The following is a 23,478-nucleotide window of genomic DNA, read 5'->3' on the forward strand; positions in this document are numbered from 1 at the left end:
TTGTTTAAATGCATTACTCCATATTATCAACATATATAACTTATCTTTTTACTATTCCATGCTTTAAACAGTTTGAAAAGATCCATGGGTCTGGCGAGTAGGAAAACTTAGACTTTAGAAAAATTTGGCTGGTAGTGTTGTTAAATTTATATGACATGACAGCAAATGTTATACAGTGGTAAATTCCATTGTAACAAGCATGAAGGAATCCCGTAATTTCCCTTATGATTGCATTTGGTATTTTACTATACTTTAAGATGCACAGCAACAAATACTTTTTACAAACTCTATTGTATTTCAGACCACTACTAGCTTTTTCTTTAAGTGTGCATTATGGATTTCTTGGATGTAGAGCAAAGGTTGGCACACAAGGGTCAGGATGGCCCTCATCTGTTTTTCTAAATAAAGTTTTTTTGGAACACAGCTACTTCTATTCATTTCTGTGTTTGTGGCTGCTTTTATGTTCCAATGGCAGAGCTGAGTAGTCCTGACAGAGACCATATGGATCACAAAGCTTAAAATAATTACAATCTGGTCCTTTATGGGAAAAAAAGGTGCTTATGCTTTCCTGTTCCCTGCAGTGTTTCTTCTCTTAGCAGTTACTTCTATTTTGCTCATCCTTAAGAACCTAGAAAGCAAAAGCAGTTACGGCTGAAGGAGTAAAAAACACCGTAACAAAGCCATGGAGGTTTTCTTACGTAGATTGACTTACAAACGGACAATAACTTTGAGTATACCTGATCTGCAGATATTTTTGTTGCCGTAGATTTTATTGAAACTGGAGTGGAAACCATTGTTCCTGGGAGTGAAATAACTAGGGCCTAGGCTAACTTTATTATCCAGAACACTGTTAAGACTGCATTCATTTCGATGGCGTTGTTTTCTCCCCAGCAAAGGCTGAAGGGCCTAGAAATGGCATAAATTGGCTAGCTAATGCAGGGACTGAGTTACTTTGGGGCTTTGTCCAGGTGAGATGTGAGAATCAGGCCATCTTTTCAGGGCTACGATGGGAATTGGTCAGATTTTGGATCTGGTTACTATTGAGGGGAAAAACAATCTCCTGTTTGGGAAGGTACATTCATTCTTGTTTAAAGCCCCATTGGCTATTTAACACATTTCTTTAGTCTACCGATTACTTTGGTGTAGGGAACCAAGGGTTTTGAGAAAGATAACAGAGGGGTGTGTAATTTATTCTGTAATCATAGACTGGATCAATTTCAACAGAAGCCCAGCATTGAGGATAACTGTTATATTGTTTACTTTGGGGAGCTTTTTTTTTTTTTTTTTAATCTCAGCAGCTACCAAATAGAAAATCAATCTACTTAGTCATAAATCACTAACTCACACCCACACTCTTTTTCCCCAGACAAGCCAAAATTAGAAAGTATGAAAGAAGTGCATCATTTCTGTGATGGGGTAGAGAAAAATGATCTCTTAGGGCTAAATGCAGCAGCAAAATTAAAAAGAAAGAAATATTTGTCGGCAATGTTCTCATCCTTCACTTCATAGTATGTGGAATGTGAGAGCTAAAGAAATCTTAGGGGCTTTGGAATCTGCTAACCCCAACCCACAAGATCACAGAGAAGGAAATCAGGGCCTAGAGGATTTAGGCACCTGTCAACTTTTCACCTCTTTTGTGTAGCTATCTTCTACTCTTCCTCTTTTTCTTCAAGCTACTGTCAATCAAAATATATTTGTTCTAAGAAATAACTTGAATTGTAGTCAGGCTAGGTGGTCAATACTGAAAACAGTACTAAATTGGGACCCCTTACAGGGAATGTGCAAGTTACCAGGGCTCAAGCCTAAGGTGAAAGGAATAAATGTTGAATAGAAGAATTTTAAATACCATGGAGGGCAGTTTTTGGTGGAGAGTTAGGAAGACTGTCTTAGGTTCAGTTCCTAGAAAGCAGAACCTGACATAAAAATTCCAGTTTTATTAGGAAATGCTCCCAAGAGAAGATTTTAGGAGAGTGGGGGATTGGACATGGAAGAGAAGGAGGGTGTGCAAGTGTGCGAAGCTGGGCAGAGTCAAGTAGAAAGTAACTTAGGCCCAGTCCCACAGAGGAGCTCAGGAAGAGTGTAGGTCATGCCTTAGAGATGTCCCAGCTAAGGGAGCAGAGGTATTTATCCTCCCACATCTGTCAGTTATTAGTTAAGAGCTGACTTCCTGTGGGATTGGGGTGGGGGTAGGTGGCAAGGTTCATTCTCTACCTCGAAATGGATTCCAGTAACCTGAGAGCAGCCTTCTAAAAAAAAAGTCAGACAAAAGGGAAAGGGGATCTGGGCTGAGCCTTCACACACCCTCCTGCAGACACCTTCCTGATACTTTCAAATCATGCTAAGGATGCGTCCTCTGGTTCATCTTTCTCCCGAAGCTCAGTAAGTAGAATCAATGATTGGGTATTAGCTTCCTTAGTCTTTGCAATTTTTATGCTAAATAAGAGTTGAGGAAAGGAAAGTTTCAGCCTCAAATTCAGATATTTGGTTGGCAGGTTTTCCTTTCTTCCTCTCTCTGGGAATATCAGTTTTCAGCAAGGAAACAGACTTAAAAAGATATCATATATTCCAAGTAGCAATTGAAGGGGAAAATAGCAATGTGATAGATGTTCTAAGCCTTATATCTAATTACCAAGCACACCACACCATGGTTGTTATTTTCTCATGAGCGTGTAATCCATCTGTACAGACACTCTCAGCAGGGAGTTGTTGGTGTAGTCCAGACTCAACTTCATTGCCCAGCTCTTAACTCTAAAAGGAAGAATGAAAGAAGGAAGGAGAATTATATGTTCATGTAGAGCAGAAGGCAGGTGGGGTGGGGAGGGAGAGAGGAAGAGAGTGACAAATGTGGGCTCACCACCCTGGCACCAACTTAGGAGTCTCAGTGAACGGGAGGAAGATGGGAGCAGCTGGTGTTTATTGAGCCTTCACTACGATCCAAGCTCTGTTCTAAATGAATTAACCCATTTAAACCTCACGATGATGCTGTGAGGAAACAGAGGAACTTGATGGAGGTCACACCACTCACTAGTAAGTGGCAGAGCTGGCATCTGAGTCCAGGGCTGGCTGGCTCCCGAGTCAGATGGCACTGTCAACCCTGGGTGCGTGGCTGCCTTTGGCATCTGCCTGTTATATATGAAATTCTTCCTCTTGAGTCTAAATTACATGAAATCCGCTTTTATTCTCTGGATAGAGCTTAGGTTTTTCTTTTCAATTGATTTTTAAATATTTATGTAATGCATGAATACATGTGAAAATTTAAGTTAAAATATCACAGATAAAATGGAAGTCATGGTTTTCTTTGACCAACACCACTAAATTCCTGTTCTCTCCCAGTTACCCACCTCACTGGATCAATTTAGTAGCATTTTAGATGTTTGAAAGTACATTTAGATGCTTGTTATGTATTCTTTGAAAATATATGGTAGTGTTTTGTACTTTCTACTTTTTAAAAGAAAACACATTAAGGGACTTCCCTGGTGGTCCGGTGGGTAAGTCACTGTGCTGCCAATGCAGAGGGCCCAGGTTCCATCCCTGGTCAGGGAACTAGATCCCGCATGCATGCTGCAACTCAGAGTCTGCATGCCACAACTATGAAGCCCACATGCCACAACTATGAAGTCTGCATGCTGCAACTAAAGATCCCGCATGCCGCAACTAAGACCCGGCACAGCCAAAATTAATTAAATAATTAATTAATTTTTAAAAAATAAATAAAACAATAAGATGCTATTAAAAAAAAGAGAAGACACATTAATTGTATGATACCATAGTTCAGAGGTTCTCAAACTTTCTTGGTTTATGGCTCTTTCAGTATCTTAGTAATTATTTCATGGTGCCCTAGGTCAAAAGGATATTTAACAGTTCCATCTAAATAAGAGTTAGATCCAAACAACTTAGTATTTATGTCCTAACATAGCCATTATGGCCTTAGTAGACATTTAAAACATTACACACGTGAAAAGAGTATTTTCAGTTTATTCTTAACCATAATTACTTACTCACAGGCAGTATGTGCTTATTGGACACTCCATGGCTCTCAAATCCTGGGATCAGATCAGATGCTACCACACTCATTGCCTGTTCCACACCTATTTTTGCACGGTACTCGTTTTCAATCACAGCAACCACTGGAAACCCAACTTTGCAAAACGAATGACATCAAAAGGATTATAATATGTTCTAATATTGGAACTGTGGACCTCCTTGAGCTCATAGGTTGCACGGTGTCCAGCAGATGTCTAGTATGGCTGCACTTCCCTGGGATGCTTCAGTGCACAATTTGGGAACTAACTCTGGCCACAGTTATTAATTTTGCAGTTCACTTTTTTCATCCCAAACTGTGCCTTAGGGATTCAACCATGTTACATATAAAGATTTACCTCCTATAAAACACTGCTGCAGAATTACCCAGAATTTATTTACCCATTTTGTTTACCCATCTTCCTGATTATGGCCATTAATGTTATTTCTAATATTTTGTAATTTTATATAATACTGCAGTGAAAATTCTGGTTTTTTCCTCTTTGTTCACATGGCCAAATTAGAGAATAAAGGAATTGCTAGGCCATAGGCCAGTCAGGTTTTTAAATTTTAGTACATACTAATAAATTGAGCTCTTTGAAGAAATGATTTTCTGTAATCCCTTGAAACATGATTACTGCTGGCTTATTTTTGTTAGGACTCTATACCCTGTGACTATCCCATTGGGGAAGAATAGCTGTCTTGGAAATGTATATAGTGAGTGATTATATTGTAGGCAAAGGTAATTGAGAGGCAAGGGCAGAATATGAATAGGCTGAGAGGAAGAGGAAGGTTGGAGCCGATCAGAAACTGCAGGGCGTATTTTGTAGGACAATGAGAAGACCAGTTCATTTAAAGTAAATAATTTATGTAGGGCACAGATGGCAAATACCTTGCGGCATGTCTTAAATGTTTCCTCCCCCTCGGTGGGAGACATACTCAATCCATCATGGCACAGCAGACGTAACCAATCCATCACCGCACTCATTGTCCCTAAGCCTTCACACAGTCTTGGAGTTTTCCTCACAGCTCTGGGAGATTACCACCAACTAACTAGTAATTTAGTTTGTGGGCACACAAAATGAAACCTACCTGTCATTCCCGGAGGCAGTGAGAAGGTGGGGAGGTAGGCCGAAGTTAGGCAGAGAAGGGCTAAGGAATTTAAAGAATGCCAAACAAGGAGAATTTGGAAAACTTATTTATATTTCAGACTTTATTAGCAAAATGACTGGTGATCCTCCTTTGTGAAACAGTAGCAATAGTTATTGATCTCAGGCTGCTGTTATTTGTTTTCATGCCTTAGTTCTAAATTATACTATTTATTTATTTCTAGAAAAGTAATTTAATCACCAGAGTCCCGTCTTATTATTCTCTTCCATGTGTCCCATATATTGAAAGACGTGGTCTACCAATTAAACTGTACTTATTAAGTAACAACAACAGCAACAGCAAACAAGCATTCGTTGAGTATTTTTCACGTGCCAGGCGCTGTTTAAGCAACCTTACGTTTATTAACTTTTTATTAACTTTTAAAATCATCACAACAACCTTACAAGGTAGGTACTGTTACTATTCCCACTTTATAGTTGTGAAATTGAGACAGAAATTAAACATTCTGCACAAGGTTATATAGCTAGTAAGTGGTATAATCAATATGCCTTTCTCACTGTTCAATTTTAACTGTGTAAAGTCCAAGCATAATTTCTGATTAGAAGGAGATAACCAAAAGTACAATGGTACCAAGGGCCAAGAGGATGGGGGGAATGGGAGTTATTGTTTAATAGGTATAGAGTTTAAATATTACAAGATGAAAAGAGTTCTGGAGATGGATGGTGGTGATGGTAGCACACCATTATGAATGTTTTTAATATCACTGAACTATACACTTAAAAATGGTTAGAATGGTGAATTTTATGTATATTTTACCACAGTAAAAAAATCAGGGGAAAAAGGAGATAATCAGGGTTCCCAACATGAGTTGGTATAATTTTGGCCAGAAGCAAAGAAATTTGCTATATTAGTTTGCTTGTGCAACATGTCAAGGGTAAATGCATGGTTTTCTGGCAGATTCTTCATTTAGAAGAGTTAGATTTATTTTAAATAGCTAAAAGACCCCCATTCTTGTTTAAAGACTTGCAAAGATCTGAAACCCAAGATTGGAGACTACTGATTGGAACACTCAATTCTCCAGCTCCTGGGGAGGTAGGGAGTGTTCAGCAAGGAGAATGATACATTTTAGAGTGAACCGATCTGTTGGGAGGCCACGTGCCTGAGGTTAAGGGCCTGTGCTCTGGAATCCCACTGAGCGCTAGCTTCACCCTTTCTTCCCTTTGCCATTTCCTTGGGAAGTTCTTTAACATCCTGAGCCCAAGATTTCTCATCTGTAAACAGGGTGGTAGTGATAGCTCATGGAAAGTCTGGCACTCACTGAGCGCTCAACAGTGCTATAGCTCCTGTTAAACTTTATGGCTACGCCTTTACATCAAACAATAGGGATAATACAGAACCTTGAGGCTTACTGGATGCCACAAATGAGATAGAGTGAGGTGTAAGTGCTCAACTGATGGTAAGTTTCCTCCTCTTCTTTCGTCTCCAGTAATCAGCAGGGAGTGGGTGCTCCATAAGTGAGGGGTCCCTGACATCTGGATGGATACCCATTGGCACCCCTCTTATCATCTTTATAAACTTCTGGTGTATAAAGTGATGCTTCCTGACGTTCCTTCAGCAGCTTCAGGGGCATCATGGTTAGTGATATCAGAGGCTGCCCTGATCTCGGCATGTCAAAGCGACCTTTACTCGTGGTGTGGAGAGAGCTAGGCTCTGGGGCCAGCATTGTGTCTGCTTCAGATACCTGTCAGTAACACGATTCTGAGCTATTCAGGACTTTGGGCTTCTTTGTTTTGTGTTGGAGCTGATTTTGCTTCTTGATGACCTCAGGCCTCTGAAATAAGATATTTAAAATAATATATTCCTCCCTACTGTGAAGGAAGAATTGCCTCTGTGTGTGACAGAGCTAATGCTGGCTTGGCCCACTGTTAACCTGAAAGGATGCTGCTGGACTGTGACTCGTAGAGGTCACGGATGTCAAAGTCTTTAGCCATCTGTGGTTTGCCCAGAGCAGTGGAGCTCAAAGAATCACCTAGGAGCCAACTAGAGCCACTGGAATATCCAATTTAAGTGCATGTTTTCTCCCTTGTCCTTCTTTCCTAGCAACTGTATGACTCAAATACTACTTAGAAAGTATTAATTCTCTGTAATTTATACCCTTGCCTGTGGTATTATTATTGCCTACTGTTCATGTTGATCTTTAGAGGGTGGAACCCTGAGGAATATCTATGGGGAACGGAGGCTGTACTTTGGGAAAAGAATATCTTTATTAAATTTGTTTTAGTTATTAAGTATGCATCATATGGTCCAGCCATTTGACCCACAATCTCTCTCTTTTTTTCTCCCCAGCACTGGCTTGAACCTAACAAGTCCATTTCCAAGCAAATGAAATGTAAGTGTCAATCTGTGCATTCACTTTTGCTATGAAATGTCCAAAGATAGACTCTACTTCTTTACAAAGTTTCTCCTGCCAGGGAGGAAATGGATGGAGTTGAAGATCTGCGGGTTGGGGGCTTCTGCCTCCCAGGGAGAGCTGTGTAACTTCTCTCTTATTTGATGGCCTCGGTCCTCCCTGCAGTCACTATTCCTATAGCTGCCTGTGTCTCTCACCCACCCCACCATCTTACCCTCATATTTCATATTCGAACAGGGGTATTGGTGCCTGGTTCCCTTTGATTGTTGGGGTTGCTAGTAAATGGTTCAGGGTGGGAGGTCAGTCTTGGGGGGGCAATGAGAGGCAGGTGTATTTTGAAACTATGATCTTGCTGCTAACTTTACTGAAGATTGTAGTATTCTATTCCACCCCTCAACCTCCCCAATATATTTTTCTGGGTAATAGCTTTCAAGCTCTGGTGTTCTGAACTGCCTTCCCCCCCCCGCCCCGCCGATGAGCTCTTGGAAGAGTCAGCTAGGGAAACATCTCTCTAGAATATAGAATATCTGGTCATGCACCTGGGGCATTGTGAGGAGGGTGTTGACTGATGGTCCTGGGTGGCATGACGTTTTGTCCTAGTCACCCTTGCCAGGCTGTAGTCAACCTGTTTTTATTTATGGTTTAGAGGAGAGCTTCTGAAATGCACCTCAGAAATTCACTGCCTGCCCTGAAATCCATTTATCCCTTCATGTCACCGTTCCCAGGGCTCTGAAATATAGGCGATAAATCAGTTTCTCATCAGAGATCAGGTTAGCGCATATTATGTCACTTGTCATCATTCAAGGGATTCTTTTCTTTTTCAAATATGAAGAAATTATTCGGGGCAAGGTTTTTAAGTGGGAGAAGGAAGAAACTGAACATGGATGGCAAACTAGTAACCAACATACCTATTCCTTAACTCTCTTCTTTTTCCCTCCCTCCCTCTCCCTTTTTCTCTCTTTGTCCTCCCTCATACCTCTCTCTGTCTGCCCCTTCCCATTCTTCACCCATCTCTCTCCCATCTCTCAAGAGCAAACTGGCCAGTTCAGGACACACAGCCAGCCAGGTTGTTCAGGCTAACACCCAGGGCTGCTGTGGGCGATGGGTGCTGCAGAGAGAGGGCAGGAAAGATGTGTGAGATGCAGACAGGGGCAGCAGTGCACATGCAAAGTTCAGAGAGGTCAGGCTCTTGGGGTGAAGCTGGAATAGAGTTGGGACAGACACCCCAGAAGAAGTAGCAGAACAGAATTATCAGGAAGCTTTGTATAGAATGATATGCAGGATAGTGAGAATGAACTAACTTGTTTGCGAAAAAAAATAGCTCATGCCTGGCTTTTATCCCTTAACTACAAAGTTTTGATATTTTTGTTAATATATTTTAAAATATTTAGATAATTTTCCAGTACACTTATTTATAGTAAATAGTTCTTTGACTTTTGTTCTTAAATGTCATGAAATATTTTCCTTAGGGCACACATTTTTGAAATATAACTTGTCTCTAAAGTAGGATGTATTTCAACACTTAATAGAAGAGAAAATTTTATATTTGTGAAGAAGTTTCTGCTTACGAGCTTTGTGTCTACACATACTAAATCTGAACAACCAACTCAAGATATATAATGTTTGGGGAAATGTGGTTTCAAAATTGATGTATGACTATTGGCCAGTTTCAATCTAATGACAAATAGAATCTGAATCTGGAAAAAAGAATTGTGTAAAATTCAATTTCTAAACCAGACACGGTGGCTCAATGATTCTAGGAACCAGCAAGGGTCCTTCCTGTCACCTAGTCCTCTGTTGTATTGTAAAGAACATTAGTGATCAAACAATTATGTAATTTTTCTCAAGATCACAAACCTCGTTTTGTTGTTGTTCTTGATGTCTTTTAGTATCAAGAATTTCTTGTGTTCTTGTGCATATGTCCTGGAAATATTCACTATAATGTAAATTAGAAAAAATTTAAGCTAGGGCTTATAGACTGTTAATGCAGAAAAACTGGGTCCAACCCTTGGGACTCATCCATGAGTTTATCAACAGGATCTGGTTGCAGAACCCCAGGCAGCTTCCTCTTTGGTTGTGGGTATGCTGTTTATATTCTGACTACCTTTGAGTAGGCAGTGAGACCGTAATTCCTTGGAGGAAGAGTTTGCTCCATTCCCATCTCACTCACCAGTGATGACCAACTTTCAGGTCCTTTGCCCTGACCCCATTAAGATCCCTCTGACTATGGACGTTCCCAGGGTTGGCAGAAGGCCAGCTATCCTGGTTAATAAACTTTGTACAAAGCCATTATTATGTCTTACTAACATTTTTGAAAATAGTTTTTTAATAGTATCATGTTTGTGGTTTTTCTAGCAGTTCAGAAAAGTTTAAACTATTTCCTTTCTCTTCCTGCTCATATCTCCATGCTTACTCCAAAGAGATAACTGTTGTTAACAGTATTTTATAGATCCTTCTGGGAATTTTTATGTATGTATAAGCTCCCCCAACATATATAAGGCCTTTCCTAAACAAAAATGAGATCAGTCGCTATATATTATTCTTCACCTTGTTATTTTTCTTAATAATTTTAGAGACTTTTTTCCGAAATCAGTGATTGATGATTAGCCTCATTTTTAAAATGGTTTTCTGGTAGATAATTGTATGCATCTGTGTAATTTACTTATTACTGGCCATCCACATTGTTTATAGGCTCTTCCTAGTACAAATTATGCTGTCATAGACATGCTTATATGTATATTCTTGATCTTGTACACCTGTCCTAGAAATTCCTAGAGGTTGAGTTGTTGGATCAAAAAGTATTCACATTTTATATTTCCTTGGAGATAAATACCCATCCAAAGATCTTACAGTAATTTACAGTAATTTACTGTAACATTTACTAATGTTACATGAGAGACCTTGTTTCCCCCAAATCTTGTTGAAGATAGGTATATCAAACTTGTTTTTATGATGACCTCATGTTTATTAAGGAAGAGAAATATGTAATTGAAAAACTAATTAACTGGGCAGTTATTAACTATCAGTTTTAAAACTGAGAAACTTCTTAAACCAGTCTTATTTCTCCTCTGACCTTAGGAGTTACTTTCAATTTTATTTTTTAAATGAACATATGGTAAAATTGCCTTTATTTTGTTCTACAGCGCTATGAATTTTTAGCCCACAGATAGATTTGTGTCCTCCACGGTCAGGATACAGAACACATCACTCTAAACACCTGTCTTGTGCTGACCCTGTGTCGTCACACCCACCTCCCCTAACAACTAACGACCACTGATCTGTTCTCTGTCAATATAGTTTGTATCTTTTGAGAGTGTCTTATAAATTGAGCCATACAGCTTGTAATCTTTTGAAACTGGTTTCTTTCACTCAGCATTAATAACTCTGAGATTCATCCAAGTTCTTATGTTTCAATACATGATGCAGAAAATTAATGAGAATAGTTGGTCTTTGAAAAGGCCAAGAAAAGTTGATAAACCTCTAGCAAGACTGATGAAGAAAAAGACAGAAGACACAAACTACCAATATCAGGATCAAAAGAGGATCTGTCACTGCAGACCCCAAAGAACAACTCTAGTTATGAAGTTCGACAGCTTAGATGAAATGGACCAATTCCAAAAAAACCACAAATTACCAAAACTCACCCAATAAGAAATACATAACATAAGTAGTTTTACAATTATTTAAGATACTAAGTTTAAAATCTTCCAGAAAGGAAATCTTCCACCTACTTGCTGCCATTGCTGTTGCTGCCAGAACCCCTTTTCTTGCTCTTCAGGCCTTAACTAGGAGCTTCTAAGTCTGTGCTGATGCCCAGGTATCTCTGAGTTCTGTCCAGGGGACACAAAGGGGAAAATGTGGTGAACTCAACACTGGTTCACTGATTCTTTGAATGCTTGTCTTTGTTTCCAATCTGCCTGCTACTGTTTACTTTCCAGAGACCTTAAATGGCTGCTGCACATATTCTGTCCAGGTTTTTTTTTTTTTTTTCCAGTACGCGGGCCTCTCACCGTTGTGGCCCCTCCCGTTGCGGAGCACAGGCTCCGGACGCGCAGGCTCAGCGGCCATGGCTCACGGGCCCAGCCGCTCCACGGCATGCGGGATCCTCCCGGACCGGGGCACGAACCCGTGTCCCCTGCATCGGCAGGCAGACTCTCAACCACTGCGCCACCAGGGAAGCCCTGTCCAGGTTTTATAGGCGCATTCAAGGCGAGAGACAGAGTGGGGTGCAAGTAGTCCATCCTGCCCAGAACTGAAACTTTAAAGTCAACTTTTAATAATTCCTTGTCTACTGGGTAAAAATGCAGATAGGCTACATAATTTACTTGGGAAACATTGAGGGAGTATCTTTCTCATTTCCGTGTTCCATCACTGTATATCCCTAAGTACAAATGTGGACTGAGCTGGTGATTTGTTTTTCTTTCAAAAGTACTCAGGTAATAGACTGCCTGCAAACAAAGTGTCAGATGAAATGCATATATTTTTTAACATCTTTTTTGGAGTATAATTGCTTTACAATGGTGTGTTAGTTTCTGCTTTATAACAAGGTGAATCAGCTATATATATGCTTATATCCCCATATCTCCTCCCTCTTTCATCTCCCTCCCACCCTCCCTACCGCACCCCTCTAGGTGGTCACAAAGCACCGATCTGAGCTGATCTCCCTGTGCTATGCTGCTGCTTCCCACTAGCTATCTATTTTACATTTGGTAGTGTATATATGTCCATGCCACTCTCTCACTTCATCCCAGCTTACCCATCCCTGTCCCTGTGTCCTCAAGTCCATTCTCTATGTCTGCGTCTTTATTCCTGTCCTGCCCCTAGGTTCTTCAGAACCTTTTTTTTTTTTTTAAGATTCCATATATATGTGTTAGCATATGGTATTTGTTTTTCTCTTTCTGACTTACTTCACTCTGTATGACAGATTCTGGGTCCATCCACCTCACTACAAATAACTCAATTTCGTTTCTTTTTATGGCTGAGTAATATTCCCTTGTATACGTGTGCCACATCTTCTTTATCCATTCATCTGTTGATGGGCACTTAGGTTGCATCCATGTCCTGGCTATTGTAAATAGAGCTGCAATGATGAAGTGCATATTTTGAATGTTTGGTTTTCAGAGTCCTAGCTTTCCGTGCAGGAATGCTGCTATGTAATACATACTGACTCTTCTCACTTCAAACCTATAGCTTTTTTTTTTTTTTTTTGCGGTACGCGGGCCTCTCACTGTTGTGTCCTCTCCTGTTGCGGAGCACAGGCTCCGGACGAGCAGGCTCAGCAGCCGTGGCTCACGGGCCCAGCCGCTCCGCGGCATGTGGGATCCTCCCAGACCGGGGCACGAACCTGTGTCCCCTGCATCGGCAGGCAGACTCTCAACCACTGCACCACCAGGGAAGCCCCAAACCTATAGCTCTTTTAGCCTTGTCCCCATGACCATGGACTGTAGCCCAATGTGTATACATGCAGAGACACACATCAAGAGGACAAAAATTACATGTCCTATAGGATCTATATAACCACACAAATTATACTAGCATATAAAGGTTTTAAAAAGTTATACACTATGATTCAGAGGTATGGAAATCTAACATTATTTCCCCATGACTGAATTCCACTTGCTGTGAGCCCCTGTCTCCTCTGGGGGTGAAAAGTTAATCTTGCCACTTCAGGGTAATTCAGCATCTGCCTGTTCAGTATTTGATCTCTTTCAGCAAATTACTCAGTGAATTCATAATTTAAACATACTCACTTGAAAGTGCATACCCTCTGTTGGAGTATTTCTTTTCCTCCTTCTCCAAAATGGCATCATGAGGTAGGGGAAGCTTACTTACCATCCACCATGGCCACGAGGGTGACATCTCTGTCATGCACAGTCCTGAGTCCTGAAGGACTCGTGTGTCTCATGTGATTTGGCCACTGGTTGCTGGCATCTTTCCCTACTGCGTCCTCTCTGGATGTAATTGGTCCCACTTGGCCTTTGTGTGTTGGCATGTGCTGCTACGACCTGTGGCTCCTGCCATGGTCTTGACCTTCAAGGCTATAAACTCTGCCCTCTTGTGGTCCCCACTCCATCCATGTCTCTTTCACTGGTTGCATCTCAGCCCTTCTGTATTCGCCACTGGGACAGGTAGAAACTGCTTAGTCTCTTCCGTGCCATGCTTCAGCCTCAGGGAAACTCGGTACAGTATCTAGAGGTTCACCCTCTGCTTGAACACACCGTGCTGCCATTTCTTCAGTGTGCTCCAAAGTTCCAAACAGAACACATCCCCTAAACTCTGGGGTTTCCTTGTCTTGCCTCCACACCTCACTCTGTTCGGCCAAGCCTAGTGTGCTGAGGGGTGCTGAATTCCTTCTCATAGCTCCAGAAAGCATCTTAGCCTCCATTATGTCCTCTCTGGATCTCTCCAAGCTCTCCACCTGCCACCCCTTCCCCACAACTAATATGGCTTTTGCCCTTGGTTATAAGATTAATGTCCTAATGCAATAGCTTTTTTATACACAAGCTACTGCTGTCTCTCAAATGTAATGAAAAAAAGTACTATTATTTACAATAGCACTAACAAGTAAAAACATAAATTTCTTATAAATAAATGTGTAAGATCTATATAAATAAAACTATGAAATTTTACAGTGGAGTTACTGTAGAGTAGATAGCTCAATAAATGGAGACTTCTCAAGTTTCTGGTTGATATTAATGAAATCAATTTGTCACAAATTAATATAGACATTCAATAATGTTTCAAATCACAATTTCAGTGAGGTTCTCGATGGCATTTAACAAGCCAATTCTAAGGCTCATTTGCAAAATAAAATGCTCAAAAGTAGCCAATAAATATGCAAAAAAGAACAATGAACAATGATGGGGTTTTTGTTCTATTAGCAAATCAAGGCCTATGAGCTATAGTAATTACAAAAGCCCTCATGATTAATCTGTTAAAATAGAGAAGGATAATTTTTTAAATTGTGATATTTCAAAAGCTGATCTTGTGCTCAATGGAAGAAGTGTAGAATGGAAGTTATCATTTTGTCTCAGTATGCTTAACTTTATGTTTATTCAAAATGAGCTATATACATTATGATAAAAATGCTAGGTTAAAAATACTAAGTAATACTTATAAAATGAAAATTGAATGAGTATAGTCAATTCTGTATTCTTGTTTTTCTTATAAGAGATGATTCAGAGTGCAGTTCAGCCAACATATTCATTCATTCAACAGAAATTTTTTATAACCTTTTGATCTGTTCAGCCATTTCTCCCATCCCCCATCTCTAGCAATCACCAATCAGTTCTCTATCTATTCTGTATGTTTTTGTTTTTGGTTTTTTTTTTAATTCCACATTTAAGAGAGATCGTATGTCTTTCTCTGATTTTTTTCACTTAACATAATGGACCTTGAGGTCCTTCCATGTTGTCACAAGTGACAAGATTTCATTCTTTTTTAATGGCCAAATAATATTCCATTGTGTATATATATACACCACACTTTCTTTATCCATGCATCCATTGATGAACACTTAGGTTGTTTCCATATCTTGGCAGTTGTGAATAGTGTTTCAGTGAACATGGGGGTGCATATATCTTTTTGAGTTAGTGTTTTTGTTTTCTTTGGATATATACCCAGAAGTGGAATTGCTGGATCATATGGTAGTTCTATTGTTAATTTTTTGAGGAATCTCCATACTGTTTTCCATAGTGGCTGCATCAGTTAACATTCTCACCAGCAGTGCATAAGGGTTCCCTTTTCTCCACATCCTTGGCAACACTTTCTTGTCTTTTTGATAATAGTCATTCTAACAAGTGTGAGGTGATATCTCATTTTGGTTTTGATTTGCATTTCCCTGATGATTAGTGATGTTGAGCATCCTTTCATGTGCCTGTTGACCATCTATATGTCTTCACTGGAAAAATGTCTGTTCAGATCTTCTGCCCATTTTTAAGTGGATTGTTTGGTTTTGTGCTATTGAGTTGTATGAATTTGTTATATATTTTGGGCATTAACCCCCAAGATATATGATTTTCAAATATTTTCTCTCATTAAGTAGGTTGCCTTTTATTTTGTTGATGGTTTACTTTGCTGTGCAGAATCTTTTTAGTTTGATATAGTCCCATTTGTTTGTTTTTGCTTTTACTTTTGGTGTCAGGTTCAAAAATTATTACCAAGACTTATATCAAAGAGCTTACATCCTATGCTTTCTTCTAGGAGTTTTAAGGTTCTATATTCAAGTCTTTAATCAATTTTGAGTTGATTTTTGTGTGAGGTGTAAAATAGTGGTCCAGTTTCATTGTTTTGCATGTGGCAAGAGAATTCCCAACAACATTTGTTGAAGAGACTAACACCATTTATTGAAGAGACTGTCCTTTCCCCATTGTATATTTTCGGGTCCTTTGTTGTAAATTAATTTACCATATATGGGTGGATTTATTTCTGGGCTGTCTCTTCTGTTCCATTGATCTATGTGTCTGTGTTTATGCCAATACCATATTGTTTTAATTATTATAGCTTTGTAATAGAGTTTTAAATCAGGGAGCATGATGCCTCCAGCTTTGTTCTTCTTTCTCAAGATTTTTTTGGCTATTTGGGGTCTGTTGTGGCATGATACAAATTTTAGGATTAAACATTTTCTGTGAAAAACACCATTGGAATTTTGATAGGGATTTTATTGAATCTGTAGATTGCTTTGGGTAATATGAACATTTTAATAATATTAATTTTTCCAATCCATGAGCATGGAATATCTTTCCATTTATTTGTATCACCTTCAGTTTCTTTCCTTAATGTCATATAGTTTACAGCATACAAGTCTTTCACCTCCTTGGTTAAATTTATTCCTAGGTATTTTACTCTTTTTGATGCAATTGTAAATGGGATTGTTTTCTTAATATCTATTTCTTTTTTTTTTTAAGGGAACGCTACTTATTTATTGATTGATTGATTTTTTGGCTGTGTTGGGTCTTCGTTTCTGTGCAAGAGCTTTCTCTAGTTGTGGCAAGTGAGGGCCACTCTTCATCGCAGTGCGTGGGCCTCTCACTGTCGTGGCCTCTCTCGTTGCGGAGTGCAAGCTCCAGACGTGCAGGCTCAGTAGTTGTGGCTCATGGGCCTAGTTGCTCCACGGCCTGTGGGATCTTCCCAGACCAGGGCTCGAACCCATGTCCCCTGCATTGGCAGGCAGATTCTCAACCACTGCGCCACCAGGGAAGCCCTTAATATCTATTTCTGATAGTTTGTTATTAGTGTATAGAAACACAGCGGCTTTTCACTGTTGAGTATGTTAGCTGTGGCTTGTCATAAATGGCCTTTATTATGTTGAAGTACGTTCTCTCTATACCCACTTTGTTGAGAGTTTTTATTATAAATGGATGGTGAATTTTGTCAGATCCTTTTTGTGCAACTATTGAGATGATCATATTATTTTTATCTTTTATTTTGTAAATGTGGTGTGTCACATCAGAAGTATTTTTTATAATTATGGAGTCGAACACGGTTTCCTAAAAGCAAAATGCTAACAAATTTGTACAACATTTAAATGTTTGTACTAGAATATCTGGTTTGTTCACTGAGCAGAGTAGATTCTCAGTAAATATTTGTTGGATGAATGAGTATAAAAATGAATTATAAACAAATTAAAATATAAGCAAAATAATGGGAAGAACATTTGTCAAATATATAAAAAGTAGTAATACGCAAAATATATAAAGTATGATGCTACAAACCCAAAGATAAACAACTCAATAGAAAAATGTAAAAAAAACACGTAGAAGGAATAAAAATAAATGGCCAATAAACTCATAAACAGATGCTCAACATCATTAGTAACAAGAAAAATGCAAATTAAAACAAGATATTTTTGTTTATTATTCTGAGAAAATTCTAAATATTGATAATATCCAGTTGCTGTGGATGAGGGTAACACTTCTGGTGGGAATGTATAAAACTGGTAACACCATTTGGGAGGGAAATTTGGCCGTACCTTTCAAGATTAAAAATGCCTATCTCTTTTGATCCAATGTCACTTCTGTGAATCTATTGAAAGCAAAGTTGATTCTGTAATAGGTATATGTGCAAGGATGTCCACTGCAGTATTGCTTGTAAAACTGAGAATTGGAGCAATAAAAAGCCTAGAAACTTTGGTAAGGCTAAATAAATTATGTGGAGTACATGTAGTCATTTAAAGGAATGAAACAGACATATATTATTGACATCAAAATAGTTTTTAGGTATATAGTAGAGTTTAAAAAGCAAGTAAAATTCCACATATAAAATGATCCATTTATATGAAAATAAAAAGGTTATTATATGAATATGTAAGTGCATGGAAGAAGGACTAAAAAGATATATACTGACTGTGGTTACCACTGGGGAAGAGAAGGAGGTAGAGAGAAGTGAGGTCCTCATATTTTATTACATATAGTTATATTTTACTCAGATCTCTTACAGTGAGAATATATTCATGTATCACTTGGTAATAAAAAAGAGAAAATAAGAGGAAGCTTTATGCAAAAGTCAAGAAAGGAATAAAGGTAGAGAGGAAGAAAAGGAATCAAAGTGCATTAAGCATGTACAATAGAAGTAGAGACCTAGATGAAAGAAAGCCCATTTAGTCTTCTGAAGAGGCTCTCTGCTTAATCCTGGCTGGTGCCTGATTAGCCCACCAGAGTAGTTAAGATCTTATTCTTGCTCTATTTATCAGGTACTATGCTGCTGCCAAGCTCTGTGAAGGGACAGGGGTTCTTGGAAATGGCTTCTGCAGGCAAATCAAGGTGGGGAAGACCCCCATCCTCTGTGTAACACATGGATTTGATTCAGCCCTAAGAGCAATCTTGAGTCAAGTTGCTGGCTGTTGTCTTTTGTGCTCCCTCCCCTAAGTTACAGTGGTCTTTCATGGAAGCCTGAGACGGCATGTAATTTGTGTCTCTGGGAATATTTATGAAAATTCACGTTTATGTAACATTCCTTAGCTTTTCCGTAGTCCTGGGGGCTAACCTAATGAATAGGTCCCTAGCTGCTGAATGATTTTGTCAATAGGGAGCATATATTCCTCTGTAACACAGGCAGAGAATACCAGGAGCATAGACTTTGCTCTGGTGTCAGGAACAGGAGAACAGCCACAGGTCCATACCCATTCATGAGGACAGTTGATGCCTGACTCCCAGTTCTGTCCTTCCAGTTATTCCCTGTGCTGAGTATTATTAGTTCCGAAGGCTGCCGTAACAAACTACCATACACTGGCTGGCTTGAAACAATAGAAATTTATTCTCCCACAGTTCTGGAGGCTTAGAAGTCGAAATCAAGATGTCAACAGGGCCCTGCTCCCTCTGAAGGCTCTTCTAGCTCTTGCTGGTTGCTGGGCAGTCTTGGCATTCCTTCCTCAGCTTGTAGCTGCATCACCCCAGTGTCTGCCTCCACTTTCACATTGCCTTCTCCCTGTGTTTCTCTGTGTCTGTGTCCAAGTTTCCCTCTCCTTTCTCTTCTAAAGGTATCAGTCATTGGATTTAGGGCTCACCCTGATGCAGTATGACCTCATCTTAATTAATTACATCTTCAAAGACCTTGTTTCCAAACAGTGTCACATTCGGAGATTTCAGGTGGATATGAAATGTGGGGGGACACTACCCAGCTCACTGCACGGAGCACCCCAATTTAGATTTCCCACACCTTTCAGCATTCTTATTTACTCTTTGGGTGACCTTCATGCTTTTGTTTTGTGGCTCATTTTTCCTCCTTTGTGTATGTGTTCTTTTTTTTTTTTTTTTTTTTTTTTGCGGTACGCGGGCCTCTCACTGTTGTGGCCTCTCCCGTTGCAGAGCACAGGCTCTGGACGCACAGGCTCAGCGGCCATGGCTCACGGGCCCCACTGCTCCACGACATGTGGGATCTTCCCGGACCGGGGCACGAACCTGTGTCCCCTGCATCGGCAGGCGGACTCTCAACCACTGCACCACCAGGGAAGCCCTGGGTATGTGTTCTTCTTTGCTGAACTTGACCATATGCTTCTGACAGTAAAGCTTCATACATTTTACTTCTCCAAACACCCATAGTCTCAGTAACCCCAGCTCTAGACCTATTGGGGCAGCCTGTCCCATTGCCCTCATGTGTATATACATGCTCATCTAATCAGTTCCCCAGTATTTAGTTTGGAAGATTTCTTTACTTGGTCCATGGCTTACTACAAGGCTAGGCATGTGATCAGTTCATAATAATTGCTTGTTGACTAGAAGCAAAATACTTCTCTTAGGGAGCAGGCAGAAGAATTTAAACTGCTATGTTCTTTAAAACAAAGCAAAACACACACATCTGAACAAAACGCATTGCATAATCAAGTACGTGACACTAAGTTCCCAGTCGCTGTGGAATAGTCTTGGCTGGTTTTGCTCTTTCCAGTTTTCTTCTTTCCAGCTTTGGGAGCAGGTTTCTTTTATTCTAGTCACAGCTCAGTACGGTTGGCCAACTTTCTCTTTTTCTCCCGGGTTCAACTATTTCATCCAAAATTTCCATTTTTAATCCTTCTTTCAAAAAGTCTGTGCAGGGCTTCCCTCGTGGCGCAGTGGTTGAGAGTCCGCCTGCCGATGCAGGGGACACGGGTTCATGTCCCGGTCCGGGAAGATCCCACATGCCGCGGAGCGGCTGGGCCCGTGAGCCATGGCCGCTGAGCCTGCGCGTCCAGAGCCTGTGCTCCGCAACGGGAGAGGCCACAACAGTGAGAGGCCCGCATACCGCAAAAAAAAAAAAAGTCCGTGCAGTTTGGGCCTATAAATAATTTCCACATTGTGCTCTTTATTTTCCAACATGGTTAGAAATAATGATAACAAAAGTAATGACAAAAACTCTTAATTTTATAATGTGCAATTCTAAATGATGTGTACATTTAATAAGCCACAGATTTCTAATTTTTAACCTTATCCTTATGATGTGGTTGGTGATGGCATTGATTTCATTTTTTTTGGGTACAATGGTGGGCTTCGGGGAGGACTCAACAGTCCTTGTGGGGAGGAGGGAATGTGGCAGGAGTGGTGGAAAAAGCAGAGGAAAAGGAACGTCCTCCAGCAGAAGCCCTTATGTCACCGGGGAGATACTTTCAGGGCTTCCTTCTTCCTTCAGGAGTGCCCATGTTGTTTCATAACGGACCACGTGATTCAAAACTACAAGTGTGTTGGCAGCATAAAAGTCTGAGTGATAACCATGATGGGCCAAGAGATTCCATGCTTGGTATGTCAGTACTAGAGGTGGTTCAAATGCGGGTCAACCAGGTTAGGAAAGCTCTATTCATATCTGTCTCCCTTTGTTTGGAAATACTTTATAATGCCTCATTTCTAGATGCAGTTTTGTAGTAAAAAATCTCAGTACCAAGTTACATAAGTAATTGCATTTGGCTGTTATTATTATTATTATTATTATTACAAGTTGATTTATGCCAACCAGCATAACTCCTGAGGGACCAGTTAGTTACACAACATCTGTAGCAAGCAGGCACCTGGATCTCTTGCCTTAAGTTATTTCATGTACTTTTGCTAACTTTTTTTTGGCTGAAACTCTCAGGTCACTGCACCCTAGTCCCAGGCAGCAAAGCTCTTCTTTAGAAGCAGGACTGCCAAATATCTCTTCATATGTGCACCTATTTCATGTGTATTCCATCTCCACTCCTTCCTGAAGAATGACAGTCCCCCTCTCACCCTTTGAACCAACATATAGGACTTAGGTCAAGTTGAAGGGCTCTACCTCATCCATGTCGGTTTGTTCTTCAACCTCTAGAGTAGTAATAACTCCTATGGGTTTAGCGTGAAGGTCTCAGGCAGCCTGCTGAGTGTTCAACGTTATTAACTCGTGCCATTCTCATAGTGGTCTCTGTAACAGGGCCCCTGGGTCAGACCCAACCTGCTGTCTGGTTTTGTATGGCCAGAGGCTGGGAATAGGTTCCATATTTTTAAGTGGTTGGAAGAAAAAAAGAAAAGATGATATTTTGTGCCATATGAGGAGTACATGAAATTCAGATTTCCGTGTTTTATTGGAACACATCACGCCATTTGTTTACATCTTGTCTGAGGTTGCTTTCACGCTACAACTGAGGGGAGTAGTTGAGATAGCGACCTTGAGGCCTGCAAAGTGAAAAATATTTACTGTCTTACCCCTTATAGAGAAATTTTGCAGATCCCTACTTTAGGTGGCTGGTTGCATTATTATCCCCATCTTACAGATGAAGAAATGTAAGCTGAGAGTTTTAAGTTTGTCTGTAGCCATTTGTCCACATGGTGAACTTGAGATTAAACATGTTGGATATCAAAGCTTCTCTGGAGCAGCTGAGACAGTCAGAGAATTCCAAGAACAAGTATTTGTGAGGGAGCGTCTCAGCACTCCAGTATCCTCTAACAGAGTTCTTAGAGTGTGACTTCCTTCTGTGCACGTGTGTGTGTATGTGGGCATGCCCATGTGTATGATTAAAGCATAAGAGAGAGCTATACCAGGAGGAGGATGAATTAAATAAATTTTTTTAAAAATCCCTGCTTTAGAAGTAGAGGAGATGCGGTACCAGTAACATCTAGGAGGCTGCTGCTTGTCATTTCAGTAGAAGAGGGATGGAGGGATTATCCCTGCTGTTGATGATGATAGTAACAGTTGTTGCTGAATGATAATAATCACTTCCAACTAGAAGAGAGCAGTCGTTAAGAGAGCAGTTCTCTGTGGCTGGCTTATTTGATCATATCCCAAGAGTTATAGTTCGGTAAACGAGTGAGTGAGTAATGCTTTGCCCTTTCGGCGCTGTCGTTTTGCACATGCGCAGAAAGAGTGTGTGCTCCTGGGCTGTTTCATCGCGGAGCGCCGCTCATTAGCATCCCTGTGAGTGCTGCTGCCCAACGGAGAGGTGGGGTGTGGTCCTCAGCTCTCACTCTAAAAGCCCTGGAAGGAGCTGCGAGGGACAGTGGTTGGGAATAAAAAGGTGTCAGTTGTTCTGAACGGGCCAGGAACCCCTGACGCCTACTTGGAGTCCTTTGGAATGTAAGCCTTTTATGTGTGGGGTGTTAGGGGTCCTTTCTGCAACCAAACCCTTTGAAATATTTCTCCAGAGTCTGAAAGAGTCTGACAATTGGTCACATTTTTTTTTTTTTTGCCCAATAGAGTCCCAGAGGAGGGAGTCGTAAGAGAGACACATTCCAGGTGTGGGTATTGCCCTAACATCTGCCTGCCAGAGCCATGGGCTCTATGCCTTAACTACTGTTTGAAGGAGTTTGTGAAGGTTTTTCATAGCTGTCAACCAGAATGTGTATGAGAAAGATCATGAGTTTATGTGTATATTCCCAAAGTTACGTTTTTTGTTTTTCTATTGTTCTTTATGGTGATTGGAGAAAGACCACTGCATTTTAAGGAAAGCTGCTAAGGGATGTTTCACTAGCAAAAACAAACACACAAAAAAATGAGATTTGTTTTTACAAACGTTTGAGGATGGTTGTCGATTAAAAATAGAAAGTCATTTTTTTTCATTTTCACCAGGGAGCCTGCTTACCTAATCATTTCTTATCCCCATCCCCATTTCTGGGCAAGGTTTCAAAGTGGAGATGAGGAAGTCTGTTTCTGCTTTATAAACGGCTATTCCTCTCCCTGTGTTCTCAATGTTACATGCATGGCTGAGTAATGCTTTTTTAGCTGTTGACTTAAGTACAATTCAGTCTTCTCCATCTCTTCCCTCCCATTTCCAACCTCCCGTTTCCTTCTCTTCTTCTAGTAGGAGTGTTTACCTAAATGTGAACTTTTGTTTGTTGGGATATTGTGCCGTGTGCATGTACCAAGAGCCCACTGGATCTGTCCGAACACCTCTGGGGAGGTCGACGAGAACCCCGGTGCTGTACCCTCTTCCAAAGCAGGAAACAGAGAAGTTAAGTGTCTTGCTCAAGGTCACTGTCTGAAGTGCCTTTTGAAGTTTGGGCACTCATACCCTGGGGGATTTG

At 40.3% G+C, this 23,478-nt stretch overlaps 1 protein-coding gene across 3 annotated transcripts in view; it reads left to right on the forward strand.

The window, feature by feature from the left end:
* Nucleotides 1-23,478, forward strand: part of FRMD3 (FERM domain containing 3) — a 312,566-nt gene that overhangs the window by 174,073 nt on the left and 115,015 nt on the right. For all 3 annotated transcript variants that reach the window (XM_033857906.2, XM_073806028.1, XM_033857907.2), the window contains one exon: nucleotides 7,477-7,519. In XM_033857906.2, coding sequence (XP_033713797.1) covers nucleotides 7,477-7,519 — 43 coding nt within the window. The remainder of the gene's footprint in view (nucleotides 1-7,476; nucleotides 7,520-23,478) is intronic.

This window comes from Tursiops truncatus, chromosome 6 (assembly GCF_011762595.2).
Source record: "Tursiops truncatus isolate mTurTru1 chromosome 6, mTurTru1.mat.Y, whole genome shotgun sequence".
In the NCBI taxonomy this organism is placed as follows: domain Eukaryota; kingdom Metazoa; phylum Chordata; class Mammalia; order Artiodactyla; family Delphinidae; genus Tursiops; species Tursiops truncatus.